This window comes from Scatophagus argus, chromosome 1 (assembly GCF_020382885.2).
Source record: "Scatophagus argus isolate fScaArg1 chromosome 1, fScaArg1.pri, whole genome shotgun sequence".
Taxonomy (NCBI): Eukaryota; Metazoa; Chordata; class Actinopteri; family Scatophagidae; genus Scatophagus; species Scatophagus argus.
In genome coordinates, this window is record NC_058493.1 from 11,902,197 (window position 1) to 11,928,290 (window position 26,094).

General features: G+C 40.2%; 1 protein-coding gene across 1 annotated transcript in view; it reads right to left on the minus strand.

Moving 5' to 3' along the window:
• The window catches only part of spata17 (spermatogenesis associated 17), a 35,456-nt gene extending 9,776 nt beyond the window's left edge, over window positions 1-25,680 (minus strand). The window contains exons 1-9 of the mRNA XM_046383502.1: window positions 25,545-25,680; window positions 24,443-24,532; window positions 23,251-23,332; window positions 21,663-21,713; window positions 19,003-19,106; window positions 12,580-12,703; window positions 8,822-9,064; window positions 5,415-5,563; window positions 4,539-4,647 (exon numbers count right to left, since the gene is read on the minus strand). Of these exons, the coding sequence (XP_046239458.1) occupies window positions 4,566-4,647; window positions 5,415-5,563; window positions 8,822-9,064; window positions 12,580-12,703; window positions 19,003-19,106; window positions 21,663-21,713; window positions 23,251-23,332; window positions 24,443-24,532; window positions 25,545-25,612 (993 nt within the window). The 5' untranslated portion in view covers window positions 25,613-25,680 and the 3' untranslated portion in view covers window positions 4,539-4,565. The remainder of the gene's footprint in view (window positions 1-4,538; window positions 4,648-5,414; window positions 5,564-8,821; window positions 9,065-12,579; window positions 12,704-19,002; window positions 19,107-21,662; window positions 21,714-23,250; window positions 23,333-24,442; window positions 24,533-25,544) is intronic.
• Between the last annotated feature and the right edge of the window lie 414 nt (window positions 25,681-26,094).

The window sequence follows — 26,094 nt, forward strand, 5'->3', positions numbered from 1 at the left end:
TCCACCAGCTTTTAACATAAATAATAAAGTCTAATGTCATTCATTTTCTTAAGTCACACCAAAATATGATTGCTAATCATTTAATTGAGACTGTGCCTTTAATATCATGTTGTGTGCACTCAGCCCTCATCGTTACTCTGTATGCAGGCCTTGTGGTGCAAAATGCCACCGTAATGGAAGTGAAGTGTTGGGTTAATTGATAAATCTGAGGTCCAGAGGAGGAAGGAGTGTGGCAGAGGGAATGTTTTATGGCTGTGCAAATGAAGGGGCTGCAGAATTTTACACACGCCGTAAAATGGTTATGAAGAATTAGTGTTCTTTCTTTCTCACCGCAGTAACATGGACACTAATGCAGCAAAGCTGGAGAGATGGATGGACATGATAATATCAGAGATACATACACAGACAGACACACAAAAAAAGTAGACACACATGAGTTCATCCATTTGCTGACCCTGCTCCACCTAATTCTGTTTTCTCTACTTGTGGCGTATTTAAGTTTAGGTATTACTCACTAATGAACACTGTCCCCATTTTAAAAAGTCTATCTTACATCAGTTGTGTGCATCATGGTGATACATTACAGCTGAGGCCATTAAAAGCATGGATGCATGTGTGGACACACTTTCCTCGTCCTTGCTGCCTGAGGCTTTGCACTGACAATACAAAAATGACAATAATGAAGCCTCCTCAGAGTAGTTGGGAGGAAACTATGGTGTGTGTTTCTGTAGGGGAAAGAAGTGGTGTGTGTGTTTGAGTGTGTGTTGTGTTGTGAGGCGGTGACGAGGACTGACACCAGGGCAGATTTAAAGTGTATGTGTAGTTGGGCTATCGGCATTGGTCTGTGTATATGCAAGTATTTGTGTGTATATGTGATTGCGTTTATGTACATGTGTTCAGGAAAGCATGTGCAAACATGTGTTTTAGTGTGTACTAGTGTGTGTTGATTCTGACTCTAGCTTTTGAAAGTTGTGACGGGTGTCAGTCTAATGCGATGGGAAGGAAAGGCTTGGAGCGCACACAGACACAGACGTGACCACTCATTGTAGAGTACTTGATTAGCACGTAGCCTCCTAATTAGCTATCCTCTATGGTTACAGGCAGTACCGCTGGTGACATGGCTAATAACACAATCACAAAATTAGCATAGACAGAAAGGGCTTTCCCACATCTGAATTTGAAATTAGTTATTGCTGGTGCATTTAGCTGGCACAGAAGCTAAAAACCTTTGAGTATCTTGAGTATCTACAAGGAGGTTTGGGCACTGTTCACTCGCAGAGCTGCAGAAAAGGGTGTGAGGTATAATCTAAGCTAATCCTAAGTGGGGAACCTGGGAAGTCAAGGCAAGGGCAATGGTAGCTGGAGAAAGGGCAACGATTACACAGCCCCCCTTGGCCTAAGCCCGGGACCATTGAGTTCCTGGAGAGGTGGACACAAGCATCTATGCGATGATGTGTAGAAGTGTTTGTGTGTGTGTATGCCCGAACAGGTGAGGTTACATTTGCATTGATAGATTTTCTTATTATGACATAGAAAGCTAAGGTAAATAAAGGTCCAGGAGTCACAGCTTATTTCTAGGGCTTGGTTTGGACTGGGGAGGCTGTGTGTTGTACTGCCAAGAGCTGTGATGTTCAAGCCAGAGAACTGTGGTCTGGAAATGGGAAAAAACTGGGCTATGTTAATGATGAGGCTTCAGGCTGTATAGAGGACTGAAGCAGGCTTAGGGTGATGATTGCAAGCAGGGATAGGTAATGTGGCAGAGGCTGGGTGAGAGGGCTGTGGCTGGGGTTTGAAAATAATTAGGAGCATGGCTGGATAACATCGCTAGAAAATGTGGCTAGAGGGAGGCTGGCTGGGCACGGTATGAAGATGATGAGTACCAGGGTTGAGCTGTCCACTCCATTGGCCCTCCGAGCTGTGACAAGGAGCTCTGCTGGCTGCTGCTGTAGCTGGGGGTGATGCCAACGATAGGACTAATGCACTAATTACCACAGAGCGAGAGAAGAGAGAGAGAGTAAACAGAGGTAGAGAGAGTTACAAAAAGATGGAGTGTCAGACAGAGAGATGAAATGGGGAAAATCTGAGGCCTAATGAGCTCTGAGTGGCAGCAGAATGATGGGACTGGGCTGAGTGCAGGCGCCACTATCTTTACCTTCCTCTTCTTCAACAGCATCCTTTGCAACAGCTATGTTATCACACAGAAATTGTTGCGTTAAGTCTAAACTCTGTTTATGCAAGTGGTAAGTAGAAAAGTGAAATACTAACACAATCACTTAACATAACTAATGATATTGCACTTTATCACCACTAGTGACGATGGATGGGAATGTTTCAAGTAGTAATATTTATATCTCAAACATTACCAACAAGCTAGTGTACACCACAAGCATGGATAGATTATGTGAAGACATAATATTTATAATAATATTTTTACTGGTACACACATTTATACACTATGTAGACAAAAAATATTGAGGTTGGGCTCGGCTCCTTACTTCCAATGAAGGGAAATCTTAATGCTTCTGCATATCAAGACATTTTGGACAAAGCAACGCTTCCAACTTTGTGGAAACAGTTTGGGGCCTTTTTCTATTTCAGCATGACTGTGCCCCAGTGCAAGAAGCAAAGTTCATAAAGACATGGCTGGGAGAATATGATGTGGAAGAACTTGACTATCACATAGAGCCTTGACATCAACCCTGTCAAACACCTTTGGGATGAACTAGAATGGAGACGGTGAGCCAGGCCTTTTTGTCCAACATCAGTGCTTGATCTCACAAATGATCCACTCCATGAATAGGCAAAAAAATCCCACAGAAACACAACCTTGCAGAAATCCTTCCCAGATGAGTGAAAGCTGTTCTAGCTGCAAAGCTATCTGTGTATTTAGAATGCAATGTCATTAAAGTCCCTGTTGGTGTAATGGTCTGTGTAGTGTATAACCTCATAATACACATCACACTTTGGAGCCACAATCCATGCAGTTTGTTTTGTTTCACACTGGATTCAGTGATGACTGAAGCCTTTATTTGCGGCCTGTATTTCAGCTTCAGCGAATGTCTGTTTGTGTTTCTAATTTGAATGGTGAGCTAAATTACCCCTGAAGTTTCTGAAGTTTTTAATTTTGGCAGCATAAGAGGAAACTTTCATTTACCACCCAAGCTTAAACACAAAGAGACCAAAGACAAGTTTTCCATCGACAAGAGTATTTGACAAATACAGCACAGATCCACCGACCAAAAGTGATCCTACTCCCCCAGCCGCTGTTGTCAGCTGCAAGGGACCCCATTTGCCCGCCCACTCACTCCCCACACTTATTTATCTCCAGTTCCTGGGGCCGTGTTAGTTCATTCCCCTGTCGCTGCTCTCTCCTTCTTCCCTTGCCCTCCCTCCATCTCTGCATCTCTCTCTCTCTCTCTCTCTCTCTTGTTTCGCTCCTCGTTTCCAGGCAATTGGGTCTGGGTGCTGGTAGTGGAGGGTAAGAGGTTGAGGTAGAGCTGCTGGGAACTTTGTGTGTATGTGTGCGCTTAAGTGTGGGTGCGTGTGTGTGTGCTGGGAAGTGAGCTAATAAAGGACGGTGATCCATGAAAGGCCTTGAGCAAAGACACAGTCAATTACCTAATGCCTGGACCAGACCGCAGGGCCCACGCACACACATTCTCTCTCAAACACACTCACACACACACCAAAGCATGCACCTCATTTACGTATACATGGAGAGGGGGCAGTGGAGGGCATAACTGGGAATTGTGTGTGTGTGTGTGTGTGTGTGGGTGGGTGTGCATATGTGTGTGATGGAGAGCGGTGATTTATTAAATTGCTGTCACTTTTGACAAATTTGTGCAACTCAAGTTGAAAGGGCTGCACTGCCCCTGTTTTACCCCTTTTCTTTTTGAGGAGAATAACACCTTTCAAACAGAAACCAAGGCAACTCAAGGATAAGTCCATGGCTACCTTCACTTCGCATGGGCTGACATGTGATCTGACTTGGCCTCATATCCAAGCTCCAGACAAGGGTTTAACATGAGTCTGACATTGATTAACTTTGATCTGAAAGGGTGAACACAAGTTTCTATAAAAGGAATCATTACAAAATTGTTATAGGATTAGAGTAAACCTACATATAAATTTCCGAAAAATTGCAGCAATCTCTTTGAATGAAGTGAAACACAATAGCTCTGTTAGGCAGAAAGATAAATGTATAGGTGGTCTTATATAAATTACCATGATGTGTTTGCTTCACTAAGTGTTTGGTGAACACTGCTGACCATATGCAAGTGCAGTTTGAAATAAATGACTCATATTCAGGTTTACCACATCTTCATTATTCTATGTAACAGTCAAGGATTGTGTCTTAATGTGATATTAGTGTGTGTTTTTCACCTTGATGGATTCTTAGTGTGGAAGCCAGCCAGGAAAGGAAGCATTCATCACCTATGCATGGGTGTGTGTCTTAATTTTGTCGGCATACCCCATAACTAAATGTATAATAATGATAATAATAATAAAGATGTTTGTGTTTGTAGTTTCCAACTTACCTCCTCTTGGAGTCAGCATGCAATATACTATCTGAAGCTCTTGGCACAGGCTGGCTGAGTAAAAGAATTGCTGTTGTGGCTCTGATGGTGGAGCATGTTTCCTGTTCCTCTGGTTAGAGAATGGCAAGAAACAACAGCAAAAGTTATATGCCAGCAAAGATGCAATTGAGCGCAGCGTTGTCCTAACTAAAATATCAAACAGTGATGCAGAAAATGTCGCAAACACACACACACACACAGAGTTAAAACACAAGTATGGAAGTTCAACAAAATGTCTGTTTGGTCATTTGATTGCAGTGAGACAAAAGACTGAAGAAGGTTGGAGTGGAAAGAAAACTGGGTGGTCTTTTCTACTGTAGCCAGGGAAATTATTGTGCGAGACAGATCAAACAGAGGGTTAATAACAGTACTTCACACCCACTCACACAACTCAGTGGATTAGCCTGGGAGTAGTAATGAGGTTATAGTCAAGTGTTTTTTCCTAATTAAAACTAATACAATCCTTAAAATAAAGAAGGGAAAGACTGGTTATAATAAACCCAGACTCAAGCAGTCTTCAAATAATCTCCTGGCACACACTCATTAGTTTTCATAAGGATGTGTCCATTTGCTACTTAATGGTGTGTGACTTTGCTTGTGACTGTGCTGAGTGCATACAGTATTCATGTGTTCACTTGAATGTGTTCTTAAGTATGTATGCCTTGGTGTATATAAGATAATTAAGAACAAATGACGTAATAAAGGAAAACCTTTTCCGTAACACTTCTGTGTACATAAAAGGTTGTATATGTGTGGTTGTATATGAGAATACTTGCGTAATCTAATTGTGTGTGGTTGTGTTTTTCAATATATTTTGAGTCTGTGTATTGTTCTCACAGTGTGCTTCTGTGGAGTCTGATGGACTCATGTTGTCGTAACTGACTCTGGGCCTCCTCCAGATGTGTGTGAAAAGTCTGCAGACGCAACGTCAGGTCAGGACAGTGCATGCGCTGCTCCCACACTTCTCCCGGCTCTCTGAACAGACCCTGGAACAACCACACACCAACACACACACACACACACACACACACACACACACACAGAGACAGACATACACAAGTATCAGATAATGATCACTCTATCTTTCTGTTTCAGACCCCCACCTCTGTCTCTCTCTGATCCCTCTCCCACAGGTAGTGATGGCTTACTGCTAAAACCAGAGGCCAATCCTCTTCATCTCTCCTCCTGTGACACAGGGACCAAGTGAGAAGCAAAGAGAGAGGGAGAGATAAGAAAATGATATCAGTAGAGAGAAAGATGAGGAAGGAGTAAAGCCAAGCACGCCAGTGTAAAATGGAGGAACAGAGAGTTGTAAAAGAAGTGACAAAGAGTGAGCTAGTTGGGAAAAAGAAAGGAAAAACATACGCACTGCATAGCTACCATATTGTCTGATAAACCTCAGATACACTTGTGGTTTAATCAGGCTTTATCTTACCCGACTCCTGATGACAATATCCTGTTTTCTCATTTTTCGTACATTTAATGCTCTCATTTCATTTCATTTCTTTTATCATTTATGAGATTTGTTTCAAGTACCCAGGTAACATCATCACAATACTGAGGCCTTTGAAAAACACGAGTTATTAAAAGAAAAGGAAATTTCACTATGACTGCCATCAAACTTGTGTTTGAAAGTGTGTGAAACTGATATCACTAGAACACGAGAAGAATAAAGTAAAAAATGAAAAGTGGAAAAGAAAATGATTTCTTAAGCATTAAGTAAAAGAGAACACATGACAACAACGAAAGGATATGTCATCTGTGACAACAATATATTTTTTTTTTTGTTTTTTTTTTTGCTTTTTTTTATGTGTTTTAAAAAGTTTGAAAGAAGACTGAAGTTTTTTAAAACAGAGGTAAAAGTTATATCGGACCACGCAGACAACAGGTTAAATTCATTGCTTTTTTTGGTCTGGGGATTTATTTATATAAAAAAGAAAAAGATAAAGGAATGCCATCATTATCTTCTATTTCTTCTTAAAATACTAAAACTGCAGTTGCATAAAATATGTGTCCTATTTTCCCTGCAGCTTTAGTCTTCCAATTGTTTTTCAGGACCAAATTTCATAAACAAGTCAGTTAAACTTTAAACAGCTGTCTGTCAATTTTATGCCTTATACTTCTTCTTGACATTGTGGCTCCTACCCTGGAGTGATGGGTTTCTTATGCCTACTGACATATCAAAGTTGCAAAGACAAAGAAAAGTCGCTTTTAGCAACACATTTTTGTGCAGTTTCCTGTCTGACCTCACTTCATCCCTTACATCTCCTGGAGACTTCATCGTGCCCATCATGTACCAAAGGCACTGGATACATTTGAAAATATTCAATAGAAGGGTTATCGTCTTAACAAGTAAATGCAGAATTTATCTCACTGAAAACCAATCTAAAATGTCGCTATCTATTTTACAAGTCAGTTTTTGTCATTTCTAAATACACAAGCTGTAATTGTTTTTTTAATTTCTGCATTTGTTGGTGTTACAGAAGTGTATTTTTCAAATTTCACTATTCTCTTTATAGTGATGATCTCAAGGCTATTAGTTCATTAATACATGAAGTTATATTTTCAAATGTGCAAAATCTGTAGAAAATATTGTGTCAGTTCCAGATACTAAACAAATATTCAAACTTTTAGGCATTTGGCAAAGAAGAATAAAGTGCAACTACATGCATCAATATATTCATGTGTGTAACTGTATAGGAAGAAGTGTGTAAACTTTGGGCTGTGCAGATTAACTTAAATGTTGTTGCTTTGTTTGAGGTGACCTTCAGTTGTTGTTTGGTGTTAAAAAGGAGGGAAGATGAGAGGGGAGAGATAGAGGGAGGGTTGGGGTCCCTGTCCTTGCTCCTATCACCACGGGATCGGTGGCCTGGCCTGACCACTTCCACAGCCAGCACCTCAACCTTATCCATCACCACAAGATAGTTATCACACGAGGGAAGGAGGGAGGGGTGTGGGGTGTAGGGGTGAGTAAAAAAGAAAGAAAGGGGGACTTCCTGTGCTAATCACACAAACACACAATCCAAACAGAGAAACACACGGAGGCAGAAACAGAGTGAGACAGGCATGTACAAATATATACAAATAATGTATTCTTGTCAGCACCAAAGGAGACTTTCCTGATATCAATAATGACCTCACCCTAACTACAGTCAGCTGCAGGTGTGTGCGTGTGTGTGTGTGTGTGTGTGGAGTGCAGCAAATAAAATGATACCGATCCATGCCTCATTTCTGCTCAATCATGTTATACATTACTAGAAACTAATAATAGGGAAAGCACTTTGCCATAAAGAGCCACAGAGCGTAAATAACACAAATGGTGAAATGGCTCCTCATCAAATCAGCAACATACACATTCACACACTCACACACAGTCCCAGTCCCAAATGAACAGCTGGACTATGAGAGACTTTCGATCAACAGTAACTGAAAAGTTCAATGACTGCATTCACCCATAGTTCACAGCCTGTTTTTTACAACAGACATTTTGACTAGTCACTGTTAGAAAAACACAGCTGTTACAAATAATATCAGTGATAGCTCAGCTATTTCAGACTGTGTGACAGCAGTGAGCCAGGACGCACAGCACCTGCAACCCTGAAATTGAAGCTGCTAACTGGAATTCAGCCATTGTTAATGTCATTATTTACACCTGTGCTTTTCCCACTGTGACAAGTCAAAATATCTTCTGTAAAAAAGGCTTATTTACTCCTCAAATTTTTGTTGTTTCAGGAACATTCAAAGTAAATTCACAAATAAATTCTTTTGTGTCTGTCACAGCACAGGTCATAAGAGTTGGACAGGCCACAATGAAGTAATGAGGGAACACAAATGATTAGCAACAGATACAGAAACAGTGTAAGAGTAACACACAGCCACACACATAGTGCTCACTATGAGACAGACACTAAGTGGCTCTCTGCAGTAGCCCCCAAGAGAGCTGTCTGCTATGTTTTAATGATGTCATTCTTCTTTAAAAGGAGTTTTAAAGGATCTGCTTTCATCAAGAACCATCTCCAAAGGGAGAAGAAAGGGATGTTGGGGGGCTCTAATAATTAGTGTGACACATAAAACTCAAACTCAAACTCTATTTCACCTTTTGTGCATGCTCTATTGCTTCTTTTTCTCATTCTTTACCCTTTAATATATTTTGTCTCTTGTATATTCCCCTTTATACTGTTGTGCTCTGTTTCTCTGTCTCCACCTGTTTAGGCCTGTCGTGGTCCCAGATTTTACCATCTCACCTGCTGTGTTTTGCTGGCAATAGGGGGCAGTATGGGCCTGGAGGAGCAGAGGGTTCCACTGGTTTTGACCCGTGGGGATCCCAGAGTCCCAGGGAAATTGGGGGCTGCTGGGCCAGGCTTGCCCAAGAGACATTCCCTGCCCCTGGGGGCCAGCCTGGTTGGGGGCTGGTATTTGACCTGCCTTAGCAGTTGTTCCATCTCATGGGGAGCTGGCCTGAATGGAGAGTTGAAGACTCCTGGGCACTGAAGGAAAACAGAGAGTGAGAGAGAGAGAGAGAGAGAGAGAGAGAGAGAGAGAGAGGTTAATCCTATATTAGAGAAAAGGTGAGAGATTAAAAGAGACAGTATCAGTATAAGCAATGTGAGACAGTATCGGTATAAGCAATGTGATATTAGATGTGTATATGTATTTTTGAGTGGTTATGATGATAAGACTCTAACTCAGTGCCCATTTTTTATTAACAGTATACTACAGTATAACTGAAGGTATTATCCAAAAACAGGGTTCAAACTAAGGATTTAGATTATTATCAGGATTACCCTCCTGGTTGTTTTACTTCAAAGATGAATTTTCTTTATCAGGGTGTCTGTCTAATAAACAGTCTCCTCCTGAAACAGTTTAAAAACGACCAAGTGTGAGTCAGTCACATCAATGTTGCTAAAAACTTTCTCAGATTTTTATACCAAACTTTGTGATTTTCTGCCTTTAATATTAGTCATACTAATCTATACTGATAGTTTTTCATTGCTTCAAATGCATGTCTGGCTGTTGGACAACCAAAAGCTTTTGCCGCAGGTTAAATATTTGACTGGAGCTGGGTAGGTTCAGGTCACACAGATAACATAACACATAAGACTATGGGGAAAATGTAGTAGTATTTGCATCAAATGCACATTATAAAAGACTTGATTGTTGTTTTTCCCTTTATCAACACATATACAAATACACACATTCAAAACTTTGCCTCCCCTATTCTGAAGTGGGGTAGAGATTTGCCACAGACCGCCTCGGTAATAATTATTCAAATCAAAGTGATCCTTTTGCCTGTGTGTTAATTACCAGACCAAAGCTTTGAGTTGGAGGACTCTGTATCTACTCTATATGCTAATAACACTGCTTGCTATTTAGGCCACTCTAAAAGACTGGGACAACGGAGAGAGAGGAGAGAGAAAGGGCATAAGTGGGAAACTGCTCCAACCATATCGACCCAAACCTCACTCTTTTATAAAATAACATATTAAAAGACTGGTTAATTAGTAAATGTTTCATTATTAGAGAATGAGTACTTTTGATGTAAATGTCAAATGTTTCAGTATGAGTAGAGAGAAATTAATTCAACCTCACTGATACTGATTGCTATGACTGTGGGTTAGAGACACAACTGGATACCAGCACATTTTTAAATGATGGTCCTTATCTTGGTACAATTTTTTGTGCCAGCACAAAGCTGACACTAGAGACCCTTGAAACTAGAGCAATTTTCACTCTAGTTAGCGGGGCAATACAATTTTAGCGTATTTTGTCACAACAGGTCTAGATTAATGGGTGTTTCCTTCGAGTAATGCTTTCCACAGCTACTTGCAGAAAGTAGATGGTCCTTTTATTTACCCCTTGCTGTTTATTTATTTATTTCTCCATAGACTTGTACAGAGCATATATTCAATCGGGAATTTTACATGCTTGAAAGAATATTTTGGGTGAGGTATATTACCTCGCCACTCTGTGTCTCTGGAGAACCGTTACTGTACCATGAACGCCACATGCTGATACTGTATTCCTCCTATGAATGTATTACTGTACTACTACCGCTGTACTGCACTTGCTCTTTTGCAATAACACACTCCCTCACTCCTTTAAGAGCTCCTAATAAAAGGTCCCTGTCTTTTAAAAATATCACAATAATATGCCAAACAAGCAATAGTTTTTATACAAGACCATATGTACTTAACTATAACTTAGTATATCAAAGTGTGCTGACTGAACAAGAAAACAAAAAAACAAAATATACCATCAAAATCGTTTATACAATAGACCACTCATCAACTCATCAAATAAGCAACACTTATCTAAAAAATACTAAACCAAAATCCTCAAACCACCAAAAATTGTTATTAGTTTCTGTCTGTTTCATGACATTTCTGTAGTCTTTAGTATCAGTCCACAAAATGCATTACAGTTGATTGTACACACATTACTCAAACAGGAAGGGACAGAAGTCTAGGGACATACAAACACACACACACATGCAGACACACACAAATTTAATCCTCACGACTCCTAACGAATCCTCACCACTCTTAAAGACAGACACACACACACACACACACACACACACACACACACACACAGAAGCCCAAAGTACCAACCTAGCTACGGGAAGAGCAATGATGTTGACCTCAGGTACACACCATCTCTGTCTCTGTCATAGGGATTTGGGGCCTTTTGGTAAGCTGTGTGTGTGAGTGTGTATGTCTGCGTATGTGCACATGTGGGCTAGGGTCCGAGAAGTGAGGAAGGATGAACTGTGTGGGAGAGCCATCTATTCACTGCTGACAAGGTCAGAGCTACGAAGTGAAAGAGTCTCCAGCCATATGCAGAGAGAGAGAGAGAGAGACAGAGAGAGAGAGATGCAAGAATGTAGGTAAGAACACATTTTCTTCTTGCTTTCTTTCCTTCTTGCATGTGCATAAGATACACTATATGGTTATACATAAAATGATAAAAAAAAAAATTAACATATAAGTGTATGGCTAATCTAAAACATTTACAACATAATCTGACTGAATTCAAACTCTACTGCACTCCTGCACCTTCATAATAAAATGTTTGAATTTTGTGTTTATGTGAGCATCTTAGGTGAACACAGGATACCTGCATTAAGCAGGTAATGATGACAATGCTGGTCGCAGAGGCATGAAGGAGAGAGAGAGAGAGAGAGAGAGTAGTGTAGTAGTGGTAGTAGTGGTGCTGAATCAACAGTGACCAGTGTGCTTTGTCTTCATTATGATCCCAGTGGGGAATCACAGAGATGCGTAGATGCCACACACACACACACACACACACACACACACCTGTGTCAGGGGAAACACTAAAACACTCCACTCAGCACATCAGAAAAGCCATGAGAACACATACACTCATCGAGACATCCCACCTGTGTTAGCAAAAGAAGGGAAGAAAGAAGAATCTTCGTTTTTCTCTCTGTAGCCTGTAACTTCTTTCTGTAACTCCCTGTAACTTAACTTAAGACTGAAACATTCCCTGCATATTTACTGGCAGGTCACTTGCAATTACTACTTTAAAGTGAAAGCAAGGAATATAATTACACAAATATAGATTTTGTACTTGTTCCATATGTACTTAAATACATCTACATAATTATGTCAATATAGTTCAGGCAGAATCACGATGAGTTTAAAGGATCATCAGCTGATCTCCCTCTTCCTCCTTCACATAAAAGACCACATTTATCCTGCTGCTATCACTACAGTTTTCACTCATTTTCACTGAGCAGTAGTTGCTGCTACACTGCAAGCTAAAAACATAATCATGTTGATGCTACTGTTGTTCATTATGAAACTCACTTCAACACATGCTGCAAATGGTGCTGATTTCTATTAAAGCTTCAGTTTTACATGCTCAACATGATATACTGAGAATATTTTTATGCAGCTGTTGATCAAAACCTGATCTAATCATGGTCATTTCTGGCAAAAAGTTTGAGATTGTGTGTGTGCTTATATTCCTGTAGACCTACCTGCTTTGTACTGAGGAGATGGTGTAATCGATGAGCTTGGTAGACTCTGGCTGTCTGCTCTTTCACCATCTGTAGACAGTCTCTCTCTTTCTTCTGGAGTTCCTCAAATTCATCCAGCTCCTTCCTACACACACACACACCATACACAAATGTCTTCACAATTGGAATTCCAAACTTCCATTTGGTGAATTTATATAATGCGTATTAGACCGGGATCACAGTCAAATATAGATGTAATAAATATACATCATGCAAAAAAAATTAAAATAGGATTAATAACTTAGTTTATTCATAATTTTACGCATCTAAGATGTAATTTCATGTCTTCATTCTGGTTTGTACTAATTGATCAAGCTTGCTGAGTGGCAATGACTGACTAGATATTGTGCCTACATACGTTATTACTTAATTTAACTTTACATCACTTGTTATAACAATCATATGAAAGTAATGTTTTAGTGATACCTTTTCTAGAATGAACCTGTGTGATTAACACTCTAAAAATGAAAAAATTGTGCAGAATGTAAACTTCATATAAGTACATTTGTGCATGTGTTGTGTATTTAGAACACAGTCTTAAAAGTCATAAAAGATGACTGTTTCCTAAAGTGTCCTTCAGATGGATGACAAACTGGCTAATCATAAGAGAGAGACTGGAACAGACATGGAAAGACAAAGAAGCTGTGGGAGAAAAACAAGAGAATGAGAGTGCTCAGACAGAAAAAAGAAAAGTGAGAGCACAAGAGGCTTTAAGTGGGAGGATGATGGATATATTTCATCACTGCAGCCAGGACAGGTCTGTCTGTGACATCTGTTAAGCGAAGCTGGCTAAATGGGATGCATTAAAAGCCCATACACAGCAATTTCATTCCGCAATCACACAGCCTTATTGTTACAAGGGGGTAATAACTTAAAAAGGGAATTGGAAACTATTACTACAACACACATGCCATGGTAATGTGAAAATACACGCACACACACACCCTTTGTTTCCTTTCTTTTTCTATCCCTTCTTTTTTCTCTACTTCTTCTCTACTGCTTCTTTCTCCATACAGCCTCTGTTTTCAATTACAAGCCTCCACAGAGGAATCAGAATATTCAGTGTGTCTGTAATGTGAGGTTAACACATTCTGCAGCTACTGACATTTAAAAAGAAATCACAACACCGTCTCTGTTGCCTTTGCATTCTCATTCCTTCCTCAGCACCAGATTAAATTACAAAATAAATGAAATATGCAGAGCACTGTGTGTGTGTGTGTGTGTGTGTGTGTGTTCCTATAAGCATTAAGCACAATAATTTAAGGCTGTTTGAATGGATGTGTGGTTGTATGTCTATATGTGCTTGTGTGTGTGTGAATGTAGAGGTTGCTTGGCCCCTATTTGTCCAACTGGCTAACAGGGAAATTACTTATTAATGTAAAATATAAAGTTTTAGCTTATTGTGGGACAGTCTGGTTCACAAACCAATTGGTGCATGTGTGTGTCTACAGTATATTTGTGTATTTTTGTTCGTTCATGCATTATTACTACCTTAAAAACTAACTGGCAATGTTTTGGGGGGTCAGGACCTTTCCTCATACGTCTGTGTGCATCTGTGTTGCAAGTGTTTAAATGTGACTGCATCACTCTGTGTGTGTCTGCAATGTGAATGCATGCACACAGTTTTGCTTCTATGTGTGCCCACATTTGTGTTTGTGTGTGTGTGTGTGTGTGTGTCAGACTGAATGGGTGACCTTTGCTTCCCTGCCCCCAGCCCCAGCATTATTAATTGCTGTGTAGTGGACAAAAGCCAAACAGATTTGTAACGGCTGAAGGCACCTCGATCTGTGTCGACCCAACCAGCCGCCACAACATACAACCCTCATTAGCCCTGTTCGGCACGTGTGTGTGTGTGTGTGCGCGTATGTGTGTGCGTATGTGTGTGTTTGACTGGGTGAAAGAAAGAAAGAAAGAGAAAGAAATAACAGTGTAATAAAACAAGCAGGTTTATTAACCTATGCCAGTGCCATGGCACAATCATCCATCCATCCATCCATCCATTTTCCATACCACATATCTATTAGGGTCACAGGGGCTGGAGCTTATCCCAGCTGACTATGGGGGAGTGGTGGGGTACACCAGTCCAGGGTGTATCCCGCCTCTCGCCCACAGTCAGCTTACCAGGGTCTTTGGGGTCAAAGACAGACAACCACACACACACACTCTCACACCTAGGGACAACGTAGAGTACCCAGTTGACCTAAAGTGCATTTTTTTGGGATTGTGGGAGGAAGCCTGAGTACCCGGAGAAAACCCACCCAGGCGCAGGGAGAACTTTGCACAGAAGGGCCCAGACCAGGATTCAAACCCTCTTGCTGTGAGGCGACAGTGCTAACCACTGCACCACCATGTCGCCCTGGTACAATCATCTTGGTTCATATAGTGTGATTTCTATATATGAAAACAGGGACAATGGGGATTAAAAACCAAGCTTTTATGTATTATTTATTTGGAGTATAGTGAGTTACAGTTTAGGCTGCAACTTTTTCGTTCATGATTTTACTTATGGGCGGCACGGTGGTGCATTCTACTTCAGTTATTCAATACTAAGAGGAGAGCATTACGACAAATGTGCTCTAAATGCATTATCATGTCAATGTATTACCGTATACATTCATATGTTGCTCGTACAGTTTCATTGTGCTATAAAATTGTCACAGTTAGATTTTGTTTTTGCACATGATAGCATAATTTTATTACAGTATGTACTCCATTATAGCGAATATTGGATGCTCCTAATGTGCTTAGCATGCCATAATGCATTACAAGAGCACTGACTAGAGATAACTTTTGAGGCCGCTGACCTGTTGGACAAACTAATCAAGAATATTTGAACTATTTCAAATAATTGAAATGCTGACATTTTCGCCCTGGACTGTTAACTTATTTAAATGGATAATATAGTACAGCTAAATTTCTCACTTCTTCCTCAATTATTTACTCATGGTTCACAAAGGGGCATCAAGGGTTGATGGGATATCAGAGAGTGAAGCATTGTGGGATGGCGGGCCACACCTGCGGTCATCCAGGCCCACACCAGAGCAGCTAATTGGCCAGGTTTTAAATATTTAATGGAGGCTTGACCTGATTGGCTGTTTTAATTGCTCCAATTAAATGATTCAATAGGTGGCATGGAGGGAGTAGTAGGACAGACAATTTAGACAGTGACCAGCTCAATGTATTGAACCTTGAACAACCTCATAACACAGCGTTTCCATTTAAGTGACTGACTGATCGATTGATGAATTCACTGAAGTCGTAAAACTAATCCACAGGTGTGAACAAGGATTCTAATGTTGAAATTATCACTAACCTATATTCCAAATATTAAAAATCAGTAAAATGTTTACAACTTCATGCATTTTTATTTCCATTTTTTTTACTGTTAAAACTGACTTCCTAAAGAAGCAGGAAAGGCATCCAGACTCTACTTACACATGCACGCATACACACACAAAGAACATACAAATCCAATCAGACCGAAGGATTGAACTTGTCTCCACCCAAACTGGATCAGAAAGGAAGAGCAGTAAAAGAAAGACTGACGCGTAGAAACGGAGAGTGATGGCAGGCGTTCAGGCAGGCCCGCACTCTCCACCATACCAGCTCTCCTTTCAAGAATGTCCTTGAGAGGGACACGAGAGAGAGAGAGGAATAAAGAAGGCAGGAGCAAAGAGAGACAGGAAAAAAGTAGAAAGAGGAAGAGAGACAGCATAGTATCAGAAGTGCTGTTCATCCTAGCAACACCAAGTCCATATATTCTCCCTTATTCGCTTTAGGATAAGTTAAAAGATTATGCCATGTTGTTGCAACATCACAGCAAGAATTATTTATCTGATTATGGCAGTAATAATTGCCCAGCTGTTTACCGCAGATAGAGGAATAATTCATGCAGTCAACAGGCCGTGGTTGGTGGCGGCGGCGGCAGCGATGACACCAGCACATTTAGTAAATATGCAAAGCGGGCTGGCTCTGCTTTCCTAATTGCCCCCATCGTCCCACTGCATGCCCTTATTAAAGCCCAGGAACTTTAAGTGTCTCCCTGACAAAGTGATAAATTGTTGGGGTATCATGGAAAACTGTGGTAGAGTGGGGACTGCGCTGGGGTCCTGACTTCATTAGGCTATGCAGGAGGAGAGAAAGGATGAATGAGGATGGACACTGAAGCACAGTGAACTGGTCACAAAAAGAGAGGGAAAGAAAGATATAGAGCAAAATAAATTGAGAAAGAGGAGGAGAAAGAAGAGGAGATTGAGGGAGGGAAGTACACTGAGGGCAGGGGATAGAAGAGGGCAGTGTAAGTAGCATGTATTAGCTGGATGCTGTACCTAATGAAATGACACAGATGGTTTTGTGTCGGGGAGATCTGTCACATGAGTGAGAAAGAGAGACTGAAACAGAGAGTCGAAGAGAGAGAAAAGAGAGGGCTGGCAGTCTATGTATTAGTCCTATATCATTACCATGCGCAGCCGATCAGCCCGCACTAAATGGGGACCATTAGGGCAACTTTGAATAATTTATTCAGCAAGTTGGACAGACAGACAGACTTACAAGAGGGAAGGAGCAAGTGGATTAAAAAGTGGACCTTTGTAGGGTGAGTGATCAGGCAACGTGCGATCTGAGGGCTCAGCAGCTAACACAGAAAGGATATTTTAAATAAATGCCGGCAAGGCGTTAATTGATCGTGACCCCAGCAGCACTAAATAAACATGTGATTAACTGGAGAGAAAGTGACCTCAACACCCCAAGCCACTGTGGAGGAGGGGCTGTGTGTGTGTGTGTGTGTGTGTGTGTGTGTGTGTGTGTATGACAAGACTGCGGATGTCACACAGTCGATAATGAAAATAGTGAGACCAAACCAGCAAAACAATATCACATCTAATGCTCCGTAAATATATTTTTAGAATTCACAGCTCTGCTCTTTGTATTTAATTGTTTTGAAAATACTATGTAATGTGAAAGGATCAAAAAATTGCAAAATACAAATTTCACAGTTATGAAATACAATATACAAATTGGTGTTATCCAGTCTGAGCTTGAGACAAACATTAGTTGCTTAGTTTACTATTTTTCATACAGTTATTACTAACTGTGCAGCGTTTGGTCTAAGTACACAATACAAATACATTTTCACTGTGAAAGTACTTTGCAGTCAAGTTTGAAAAATATGCTATATATATATAGGGTAAGTAAGACTATTTACTGTATTAGACATAACATAGTGCAGATGATAAATTATTAGAAGATATCTTTCATCACTGTCAGTGTCAGAACCCTTGACAAAGTTGTGTGTGTATCTTTGTGAGTTACAAAGAAGAAACATTTCCTTAATGGACTTTAACAGCCTAGTTCTCCATACCTCTAAAAAGGGGCAAGGAGTGTGAAGTAAAGGTGGAAGGCTGGTGGGTAAGCGAGGGGAGGGAGTCAGTGATCCAAGGAGCACTTTAACAAATTTACATTTAATTTTAGAAGAAGCCTAAAGATATTTTCTGGTAAAATATATTAGCAACATTAAAAATGTGACTATTAGCTAAAAGTGATGTTTTTTTTTGTCAAAAATAAAAGATGGCATATCTCTAGCAGTAAGGCCTGGAGCACAGGATGGTTTATTAATGCACAAGCTGCGGTTCAAATCAGAGGCTAATTTTTAATTTCTTCACATCATTCACTTCTCTCTCTCTCTCTCTCTTTTAGCCTCAAGCGCTTTTGATGACTTCTCCCTCTCTCTCGCTCTTTGTCACCCTGTCTCTTTCACTCTCTCTCTTCCCCTGTCCCTGTTCTCTTCCTATGAGGTAACAAGAATGCAACCCCCGCCCCCCCCCCACACACACACACACACACCCTTTAAGTTTATGGGTACACAGGACACCAACTGCTTTAAAATTAAAAACCTTAAAATTCATCTTGACTGATGTGTACCACCCGACTGTCTTCATGGTCCTGTAGTGCTCCATGAAGACCATGGTATGAAATGCAGCACTGAGATGTGTTTGCTTTACTCAAACACATAAAGGTACAAAAATGGTACAAAAACAGAGCAAGACAGAGAGTGAGAGAGATGGAGGAGAGAGATGGAAAAAGACACATGCAGTGAAGCACTTTCCACAATTTCCCTTCCTTTTCAAAATCGTATGCCTTGACTAAAATTTAAACCTTGTTTACTTCTAGTTGCTGAAGCAGCAGTGGGATTGTGCTGCACTTTACTTGCAATATATATGCAATATGCAATATATAAAAAGTACTGACAATTGTACTATATAAATGAAAAAATATAGTTAAAAACAACAGAACTACCTATACAAAAAAATGAAGTAAAGGAGGAGTAACTGTGTGGTCACTTGGGCCTCACGCACAGCACCATTTGGTTTGTTTCTTTTTTTTTACCTGACAAGTTCATTTTTCCTTGAAAGTCCTTCCAGATAGCTCTTGCGGGCGTGGAAATTAAAAATGTACTTCCTCACAAAGAATCCTCTCCATCTCCGCTGGATCTGTGAGTGCATGACAGAGATTTTCTTCAGAAGTTTTCTAACAACATGAGAAAAAAGGACGGTATTATGGCTTGTCATGGTGGTGTTGCCGTTTTTTCAGGCCTTAATTTATTTTAGATTTGTTTTTGCTCTTCAAATATTAAACATTACCAGCATAATACAAAATCACAGAGACAAAGATATTATGATGTCTCCTGACTAAATACAGCCAACGATTCTTCTCTTTACTTAGAGTTGCAGAGGACATATCAAAAACAGAAAATATACAGATGACAGTATTAACATATATGGAAGAACAGTTTTAAACCATGGATGACCATGCATGCAGTTTTCTCTCCTGCAGTGACAGAGAGACAATCAGCTGTCACAGCGCTATACCTTTAACTGTATCAGTCTACATTGATTGTGGAGGCTGCAGATTAGCTAGCACACACACGCCCACACACACCAGTGGACCATTTTAAAGCAAGGGGGCGGATGTCCTTCAGACTAATTAGGAGATTAAAACAACGGCAGGTAAAAGAATAATCACACTATGAGAAGAGGGAAGAGGAGAGGAGAGGAGAAGTGGAGGATGGGGAAAAACAACAAAGAGCAAAATGAGAATTAGCATTGATCTGCCAGTCAATAGATAATTTTAAATAAAGTAATTGCCGCCTCCTGAGTTCTTGCTGACCTTTGTTGACTAGTGAAATCAATGCTGTTGAATCTAATACAAATCCGAGGTGCGGCATGTAAACACTGGTTTCTATTACGGCCCTAATACATTATCCTCTGTTAGCTACCAGGCCGTGATAAAGACAACACGAGGGGAGAGAAAAAAAATAAAACAATCAAAACTGATTCAAAGGAAGCAGCATAAGGGGATTCTGAAATGATGAAATGACTGTCTCACTTTGCGTCTAGCTTTTTCTCTGTGTCTTTCGTTTGATTTACACATGGAATATTTCTTTGGTTGGTGTGAACAGATGTCCTTCACTCTATCATTTGTGCGCAGGGTCTCTCTCTTTATCTGAGTTTGTACACATGAACAAACACTATTTATTTATTCTGCCTTAAAAGCCAATGCATAAGAGACTCTGAGACTGCAGTCCAGAGCTCATAGTCTTGTCAATATTTTGCAGGATAGGTAGACAACAAGTAGAAGTTTCCAGGTGATATATTTTCGCAATACCGTTTTATTATCTATAACTACTTTTTAACCTTTTGGAGTATTAAGTTACACTTAATCAATCCACAAGGAGAATTTTGTCCCATGACATATTTTTAGCAGCACTGGTCAATGCACAGTACAGCGGTCCGGGACCAATTTAGCGTCTTACAACAGAGCTTTGGTCAAGGGCACTGGCAGGAGTGTTACTAATATCTTTCAGGTATGTCTTTTGTGGTGTGACAAAACTGTAGCAGCCAGAGAAAACACAGAAAATCACACAGAATAAAACCTGCACTCCGCATAGAGAAGCCTCTTTGGCTGTTCTGGGTTTCAGAGCCAGTACCTTCTTGAACTGCTAACCACTCAGCCACTTTTCTGCCCTTCACATATATTTAATTTTTTATTAAAATTCCTATTGCTTCCTCTAGGAAACTGTGGTTATTTTTATGGGTAATAAAGGCCCTTTTTCTCTAACTTCAGAAGCTACTGCACTGCTCTGCACGGTGACATCACCCCTAACCTTTCACCCTGTGACCTCAAACAGCTGGGTCAAACACTCTCCTATTATATGACATTTATAGAAACAACGGGGTGGTCAGTTTTACTTGTTTGGGTTTCTGTTCTGTGTAAAACTCCAAGCCCTCAATGTTCAGGCTTTTGCTCCAACATGAAAATATTGCAACCCTCTCTGTCCAGCTGGACAGCGACACACCCTCTTCAATAAATGCTAGTGGATTGTTTTGAGGGTTTTTTTGTTAGCCTGTAAACCCTGTTAATGGTTTAGGCAGAAACTGAAACTGTTTGTCAAAAGAGTAGGCTATATGGAATTGTAAAAATATAAGGTTTCTGTGCAATATCCTTGTGTAAAAGTGTCAAAGTATCAGTCACAGACACAGTGTTATGATTTATGGGTTGGACAGTAGTAACTGCTCACGGGATAAAAAATAAATAAATAAATAAATGTTGCTGACCTGAGATACAAGCCAGATGTCGAGATAAAGGATAAAGGTTTTAGAATACACTTAAATTGATGGGCCTCTTACCAAGTACCGTGAATAACTGTAACGAGGTTTGAATTTATAAATGTAAAGTGGACAATGTTTTTGGACCAACTAATGTGTAATGTGTTGAAACAAAATTATAAGTCAATTTAGAATAGCAAAAAGCATGTTCAGATTTTTTTTGTTTCGTGTATTATATCTGATTATTAGACCTAAATGATTTTAAAAAGTGAGGAAAAAAAGACACATGTATAAAAAGTCTGTGTGACGGACAATCTTTGCAATATCGTGCTTACAGTCTGTTCATTCATGGGGCCTTCCAATCACAGCACACACAGAGAAAAGAGTGTCGCCCACCATGACACTCCATTTGCTAAAACAAGACACTGTAGCGATATTTACCCTGACCGCCATCTCCTCGTAGAAATTCATCTTCATGATAAAATATGCCGCCTGTGAACACAAAGGAAAAGATGGCGTTACATCTTGTCTCCCAGGCCTCTGATCTGTCCACAGCAGGCGTCAAAGATAAAGAGCTCTTTATACATAATACATTGCACAGAGGCAGCACAGATAGGGCCACTGTAGAGAGGAAGGAGGAGGGGGGGTGGGGGTGGGCAGGAAAGGAGAGATGGCAAGCAAGAGAGACAAGAGGAACAAGACAAAAAGTCAGGGAGATGGAGGGAGAGACAGGGAGAGACAGGCAGAGAGAGAGAGAGAGAGAGAGAGAGAGAGAGAGAGAGAGAGAGAGAGAGAGGGAGGGAGGGAGGGAGGGAGAGAGTAGTTAACGGGACTTGGTATCAAGGGGAGGACAGTACTCTCTTAATACACCAACGCAGACAAGGGCCAAGAAAATCTATGGTAGTCAAGCAGCGAGCTAATGGAGATGTATGACGGCCAAACGCTCTCCTCTGGATTTCATAATCAATGACAGCACTGCCAGAAGTGACAAACAAAAGGCCACGGAATATTCAGTGGCGCACTCAACGAGCCGTCGCACACCGAACGTGATGGCCAACCACTGGGGGCACATTTCAGGAGCAAACTGGAGAGTCGGCTATAAAAGGGATTCATATCTCAACACGTCTTTTTTAATAATGACAGGGAAGAGATGGAGGAGAGAAAAGAGAAGGAAGACAAAGACTTGAAAGGAGGTTGTAAATTCAGCTTGATGTTTTGAGATGAGGCTTTGTGCACGTCACATTACACATGATAAGGTCCACAAGAGTGAAAGAGAAAGACAGAGAGGGAGAGAAAAAGAGAGAGAGGAGGGGAAAAACAGAATCTCTCAGGGCTAATTCAAAATAGTGCACTGTGGCAATTCTGAGTGATTCAAATTAGCGCTCGTCTGTTTCCAAATGAGACCAAACAGCCTCTTTTAAGCCCATATGTGTGTTGTGACACATCCTTCATCGTTTATTTCAACACCCCTAAGCCCCCCCACACCACCATCATCTACTCCCCCTTTCCATTTCTTGAACGCCTCCCAAACGGCGGCTGGCAGTTATGCTTTAGCAAACAGTCAATTTACAGGCATGATAAATAGCTTGTTGTGATACGTTTACAAAACTCAATCCAGGGGAAAATTATACGTGAGAGCACTGGGTATTGGATCCGGTATCAACAATCTGTTCAATTAAGAAGCAGTTGGAGGCAATATGCTGAAAATGGGGCCTTGTTTTACTAAAGCATGCACACACACACACACACACACACACACACACACACACAAACTCCTCTACTCTTTCCTTCTCTCTATTCCTCTCTTTACTCTTTGCATATACATCCCAGGAGCTGCGATATAGATGGGATTCCTTATCATATTGCATCATATTTCTTAAGTGTTAATTTCCCAATGTGTAATGAGTGAATTATATCTCTTAAGGTCAGACGCAGGGACTTAGGAATATAGCAATTGAATTCTAATGCATGCTATCATGCTATCATAACATAATCAATATATCTATAGCCGTTCCAGGCGCTGGCTTACCTTCACCATTTGTCTGAAACGTGCCCTTGCTGTGAAGCCCCGCCATATCTTCTGTATAATGATTGCCTTCTTGTGCAGATGGCTGTTAAAAAAAAGTCATTTTGAGAGAGGAATGGATGTTTATTTTCAGTAGTTGAAATAAAGATACATACAGAAGGAAAGAAATTAAATTGTTTTTGCTAGATCTTTAGTTTGTTTATGCTCATAAATGATCTGAGAACAAAATAAACAAAAACCTATGTTGTAAAAAGCGAGAAAATTAAATGTGCCAGAAATATGAGGGTGCTGCATGTTAAAAATACTAAAAGCAAAACGCTAAAAGAATTGCGTTCCCCCATGAACTGCAATTTAATTAAAAATTAAATTAAATTTCCTCAAATCACTACTGCTGTAATAAACTGTAATCTCTTTAAAAAAATAAGGAAAAGAGTGGTTTTGTGTTCTGCAAACAAATGTTAGGTTGTAAAGCACTTGAATCAAAAGGTCAGGGAGACATTACACTTACAAACACATACTCTCACAAAGACACACACACACACACAGAACATTTCTGTTCCTCCAAGCTTTTCGATCATGTCTGATGAGCTTTTCACCCGCTTTAGTCGGCGGCACACATTTGTATTCATCTTCAAACATACTCTAAATGCAAGTCCACTGCGATTTTCTGCCTCCAATGAGGCCATCAATTTCCAAAAGGCCATTCATATGCCCAGAAAATCAATGCTTATAGTGGGGAAAGCACAGCCCCCGAGTTGCACTTAGGCAGCTAAAATTGTTGCTAATTATCCACTTAACGCATTGATCAATTAACTAAAGTAATCTGAATTAACCTACTGTCTGGAAGTTTGTCTGGTGACCCTGCAGAGTGGTGCTGGGGTCACAGTATAGGAACGAGCAGAGATAGGGACATTCATTTCTCTGTGTGTGCCCAGAGTACAAGCGACATTTATTCCTCTAGGCCATTTGCAAAGCTCTAGAAGTGGGATAATTATGAGACTGAGTTAGTATCAGGGTTTCCCTTGAAATTAACTCTTGCCTGAAGGAAACAGCAAACCTCAAATTGGTACATAAAATATTAAGGCTTGTATTCTTTTTCGCCTATGGCATTTGAAGGAGTACCCAAAGTCTATTTTTCTCATTTACAGATGCAAACTGGACAAAACACACACATGCAGCACACATTATGACCTACCTGAGGTAAGCCCGCACCTTGCAAGCTCTGAACCAGCTCTGAATCCGGATGGCAGCCTGATTTTCCTTCTGTCTGCTCTCCTCAGCTTGGCTATGGTGCACAGATGCATAAACAGTACTTTAGCTTCATTATCTCGCTGTAATATTGCATATTAATGTTACAATAATATCTGTACGACTGAAATTTATTATAGGTCCCATGTTGTTTGCTCTGTGGGTACTTTAGATTACAAAGCACAATCTAACGTTACAGGTTAAATTAAAAATAGATGCTACAGCACCACCTTCACCAAAACATGACATCTTTGCTAAAACAAATTTGTATACATTCACACATCTGTATTTGAATGGGTGTTTGTTAGTAAGTGAAGCGTGAAAACAGCGTTAGATAAAACTTAACACAGTGGTTCCCAAACTTTTTCTGCGTCCAGTTTAGATGAGAAAATTTTCAAGAATTTATTTTAAACATTGTAATTCATTCATCAGTCAATCCATCAGCCAAATGAATTGACTTCGCCCTGTTGCTTCGTCACTCATTGTTGAAACCATATCAATTAGCCGAGGGAAGCATTAATTCCTCGGCTGCAGTGTGCTAAGCAACTTCATACGAGGCGAGTTGAGCATTTGAAGGTGCAGATGCAGCTTTAGTAAAGTGACTATGTTGTGCACGGCAGTATTAATCTATTCGTTCATTCATTTATTTGAAAAAATCAACTGGCTTGTCTTTGAGCTCCGGATGTTTTGTCTTCAAGTGGCGTCTCAACATGTTCGGTTTCAAACAGTCAGAAGCTAGCATTTTCAGATACACAACACACTGTAGGTTCTCCTCGTTACCCATCGTTGTACTGGTGAAGATGAGGGGGATATATGGTTTTACTTGGTGAAGACTCATCCTCTGCTGTAGGATAAGCTGGGAGCCCTCTCACAAAATTGTTCATGTTATGCTAGTAGTGCGCAAGCATGCTAGTTTGCCAAGAACATGGGCAAAGTTAGCTAACTGGTGTAATGATTTGGCTTTGGCTGCCAAACCGCTCAGCAACAGCCACAATAATTTTTCATAACTCAATAAAACGTACTTATATAGCTATGCAATACATACATACCAGTTTCTGCAGACGTATTCTTTTTGGAACTCTTTTACTTGACTTTTAATTTTCAACTGCTCCGCCATGTCAACTCAAGCCAAAGTTTACACGCTGTCTTGACAACAGTTGACAAGGTGATGGAGATACGTTCAAAGCGTCCAAAAAGGTAGGAATTTTCCTTTTTAGCAATGATTAAACTGCCTATCGTAACAACAACAATAAACACCAACAACAACAAAAGACACTAAACACACAACAATTATGCTATCTGTTAATGTAACAGAATAAACTTGTCGACATTATTAGGTTATTATTATTAGGTTACAGGCACCTGCTTACCTTATGTAACCAATTAAAAAAAATGTTATGGTGTTGTCATCTTTTTAATTACAGACATAAAGAAATGAAGGCTAATAGCTAGCTATCATATTTTAATTGTTGATGTCAGGATTGGGTCAGCATATTGTATAATATTTATTTTTTCAAAAAGCCTTATTTACCATTTGGTTGTCTCCATGATAAATCATAAACACCAAAACTAAAGAAATACTTTGTTGTCCGTAATATA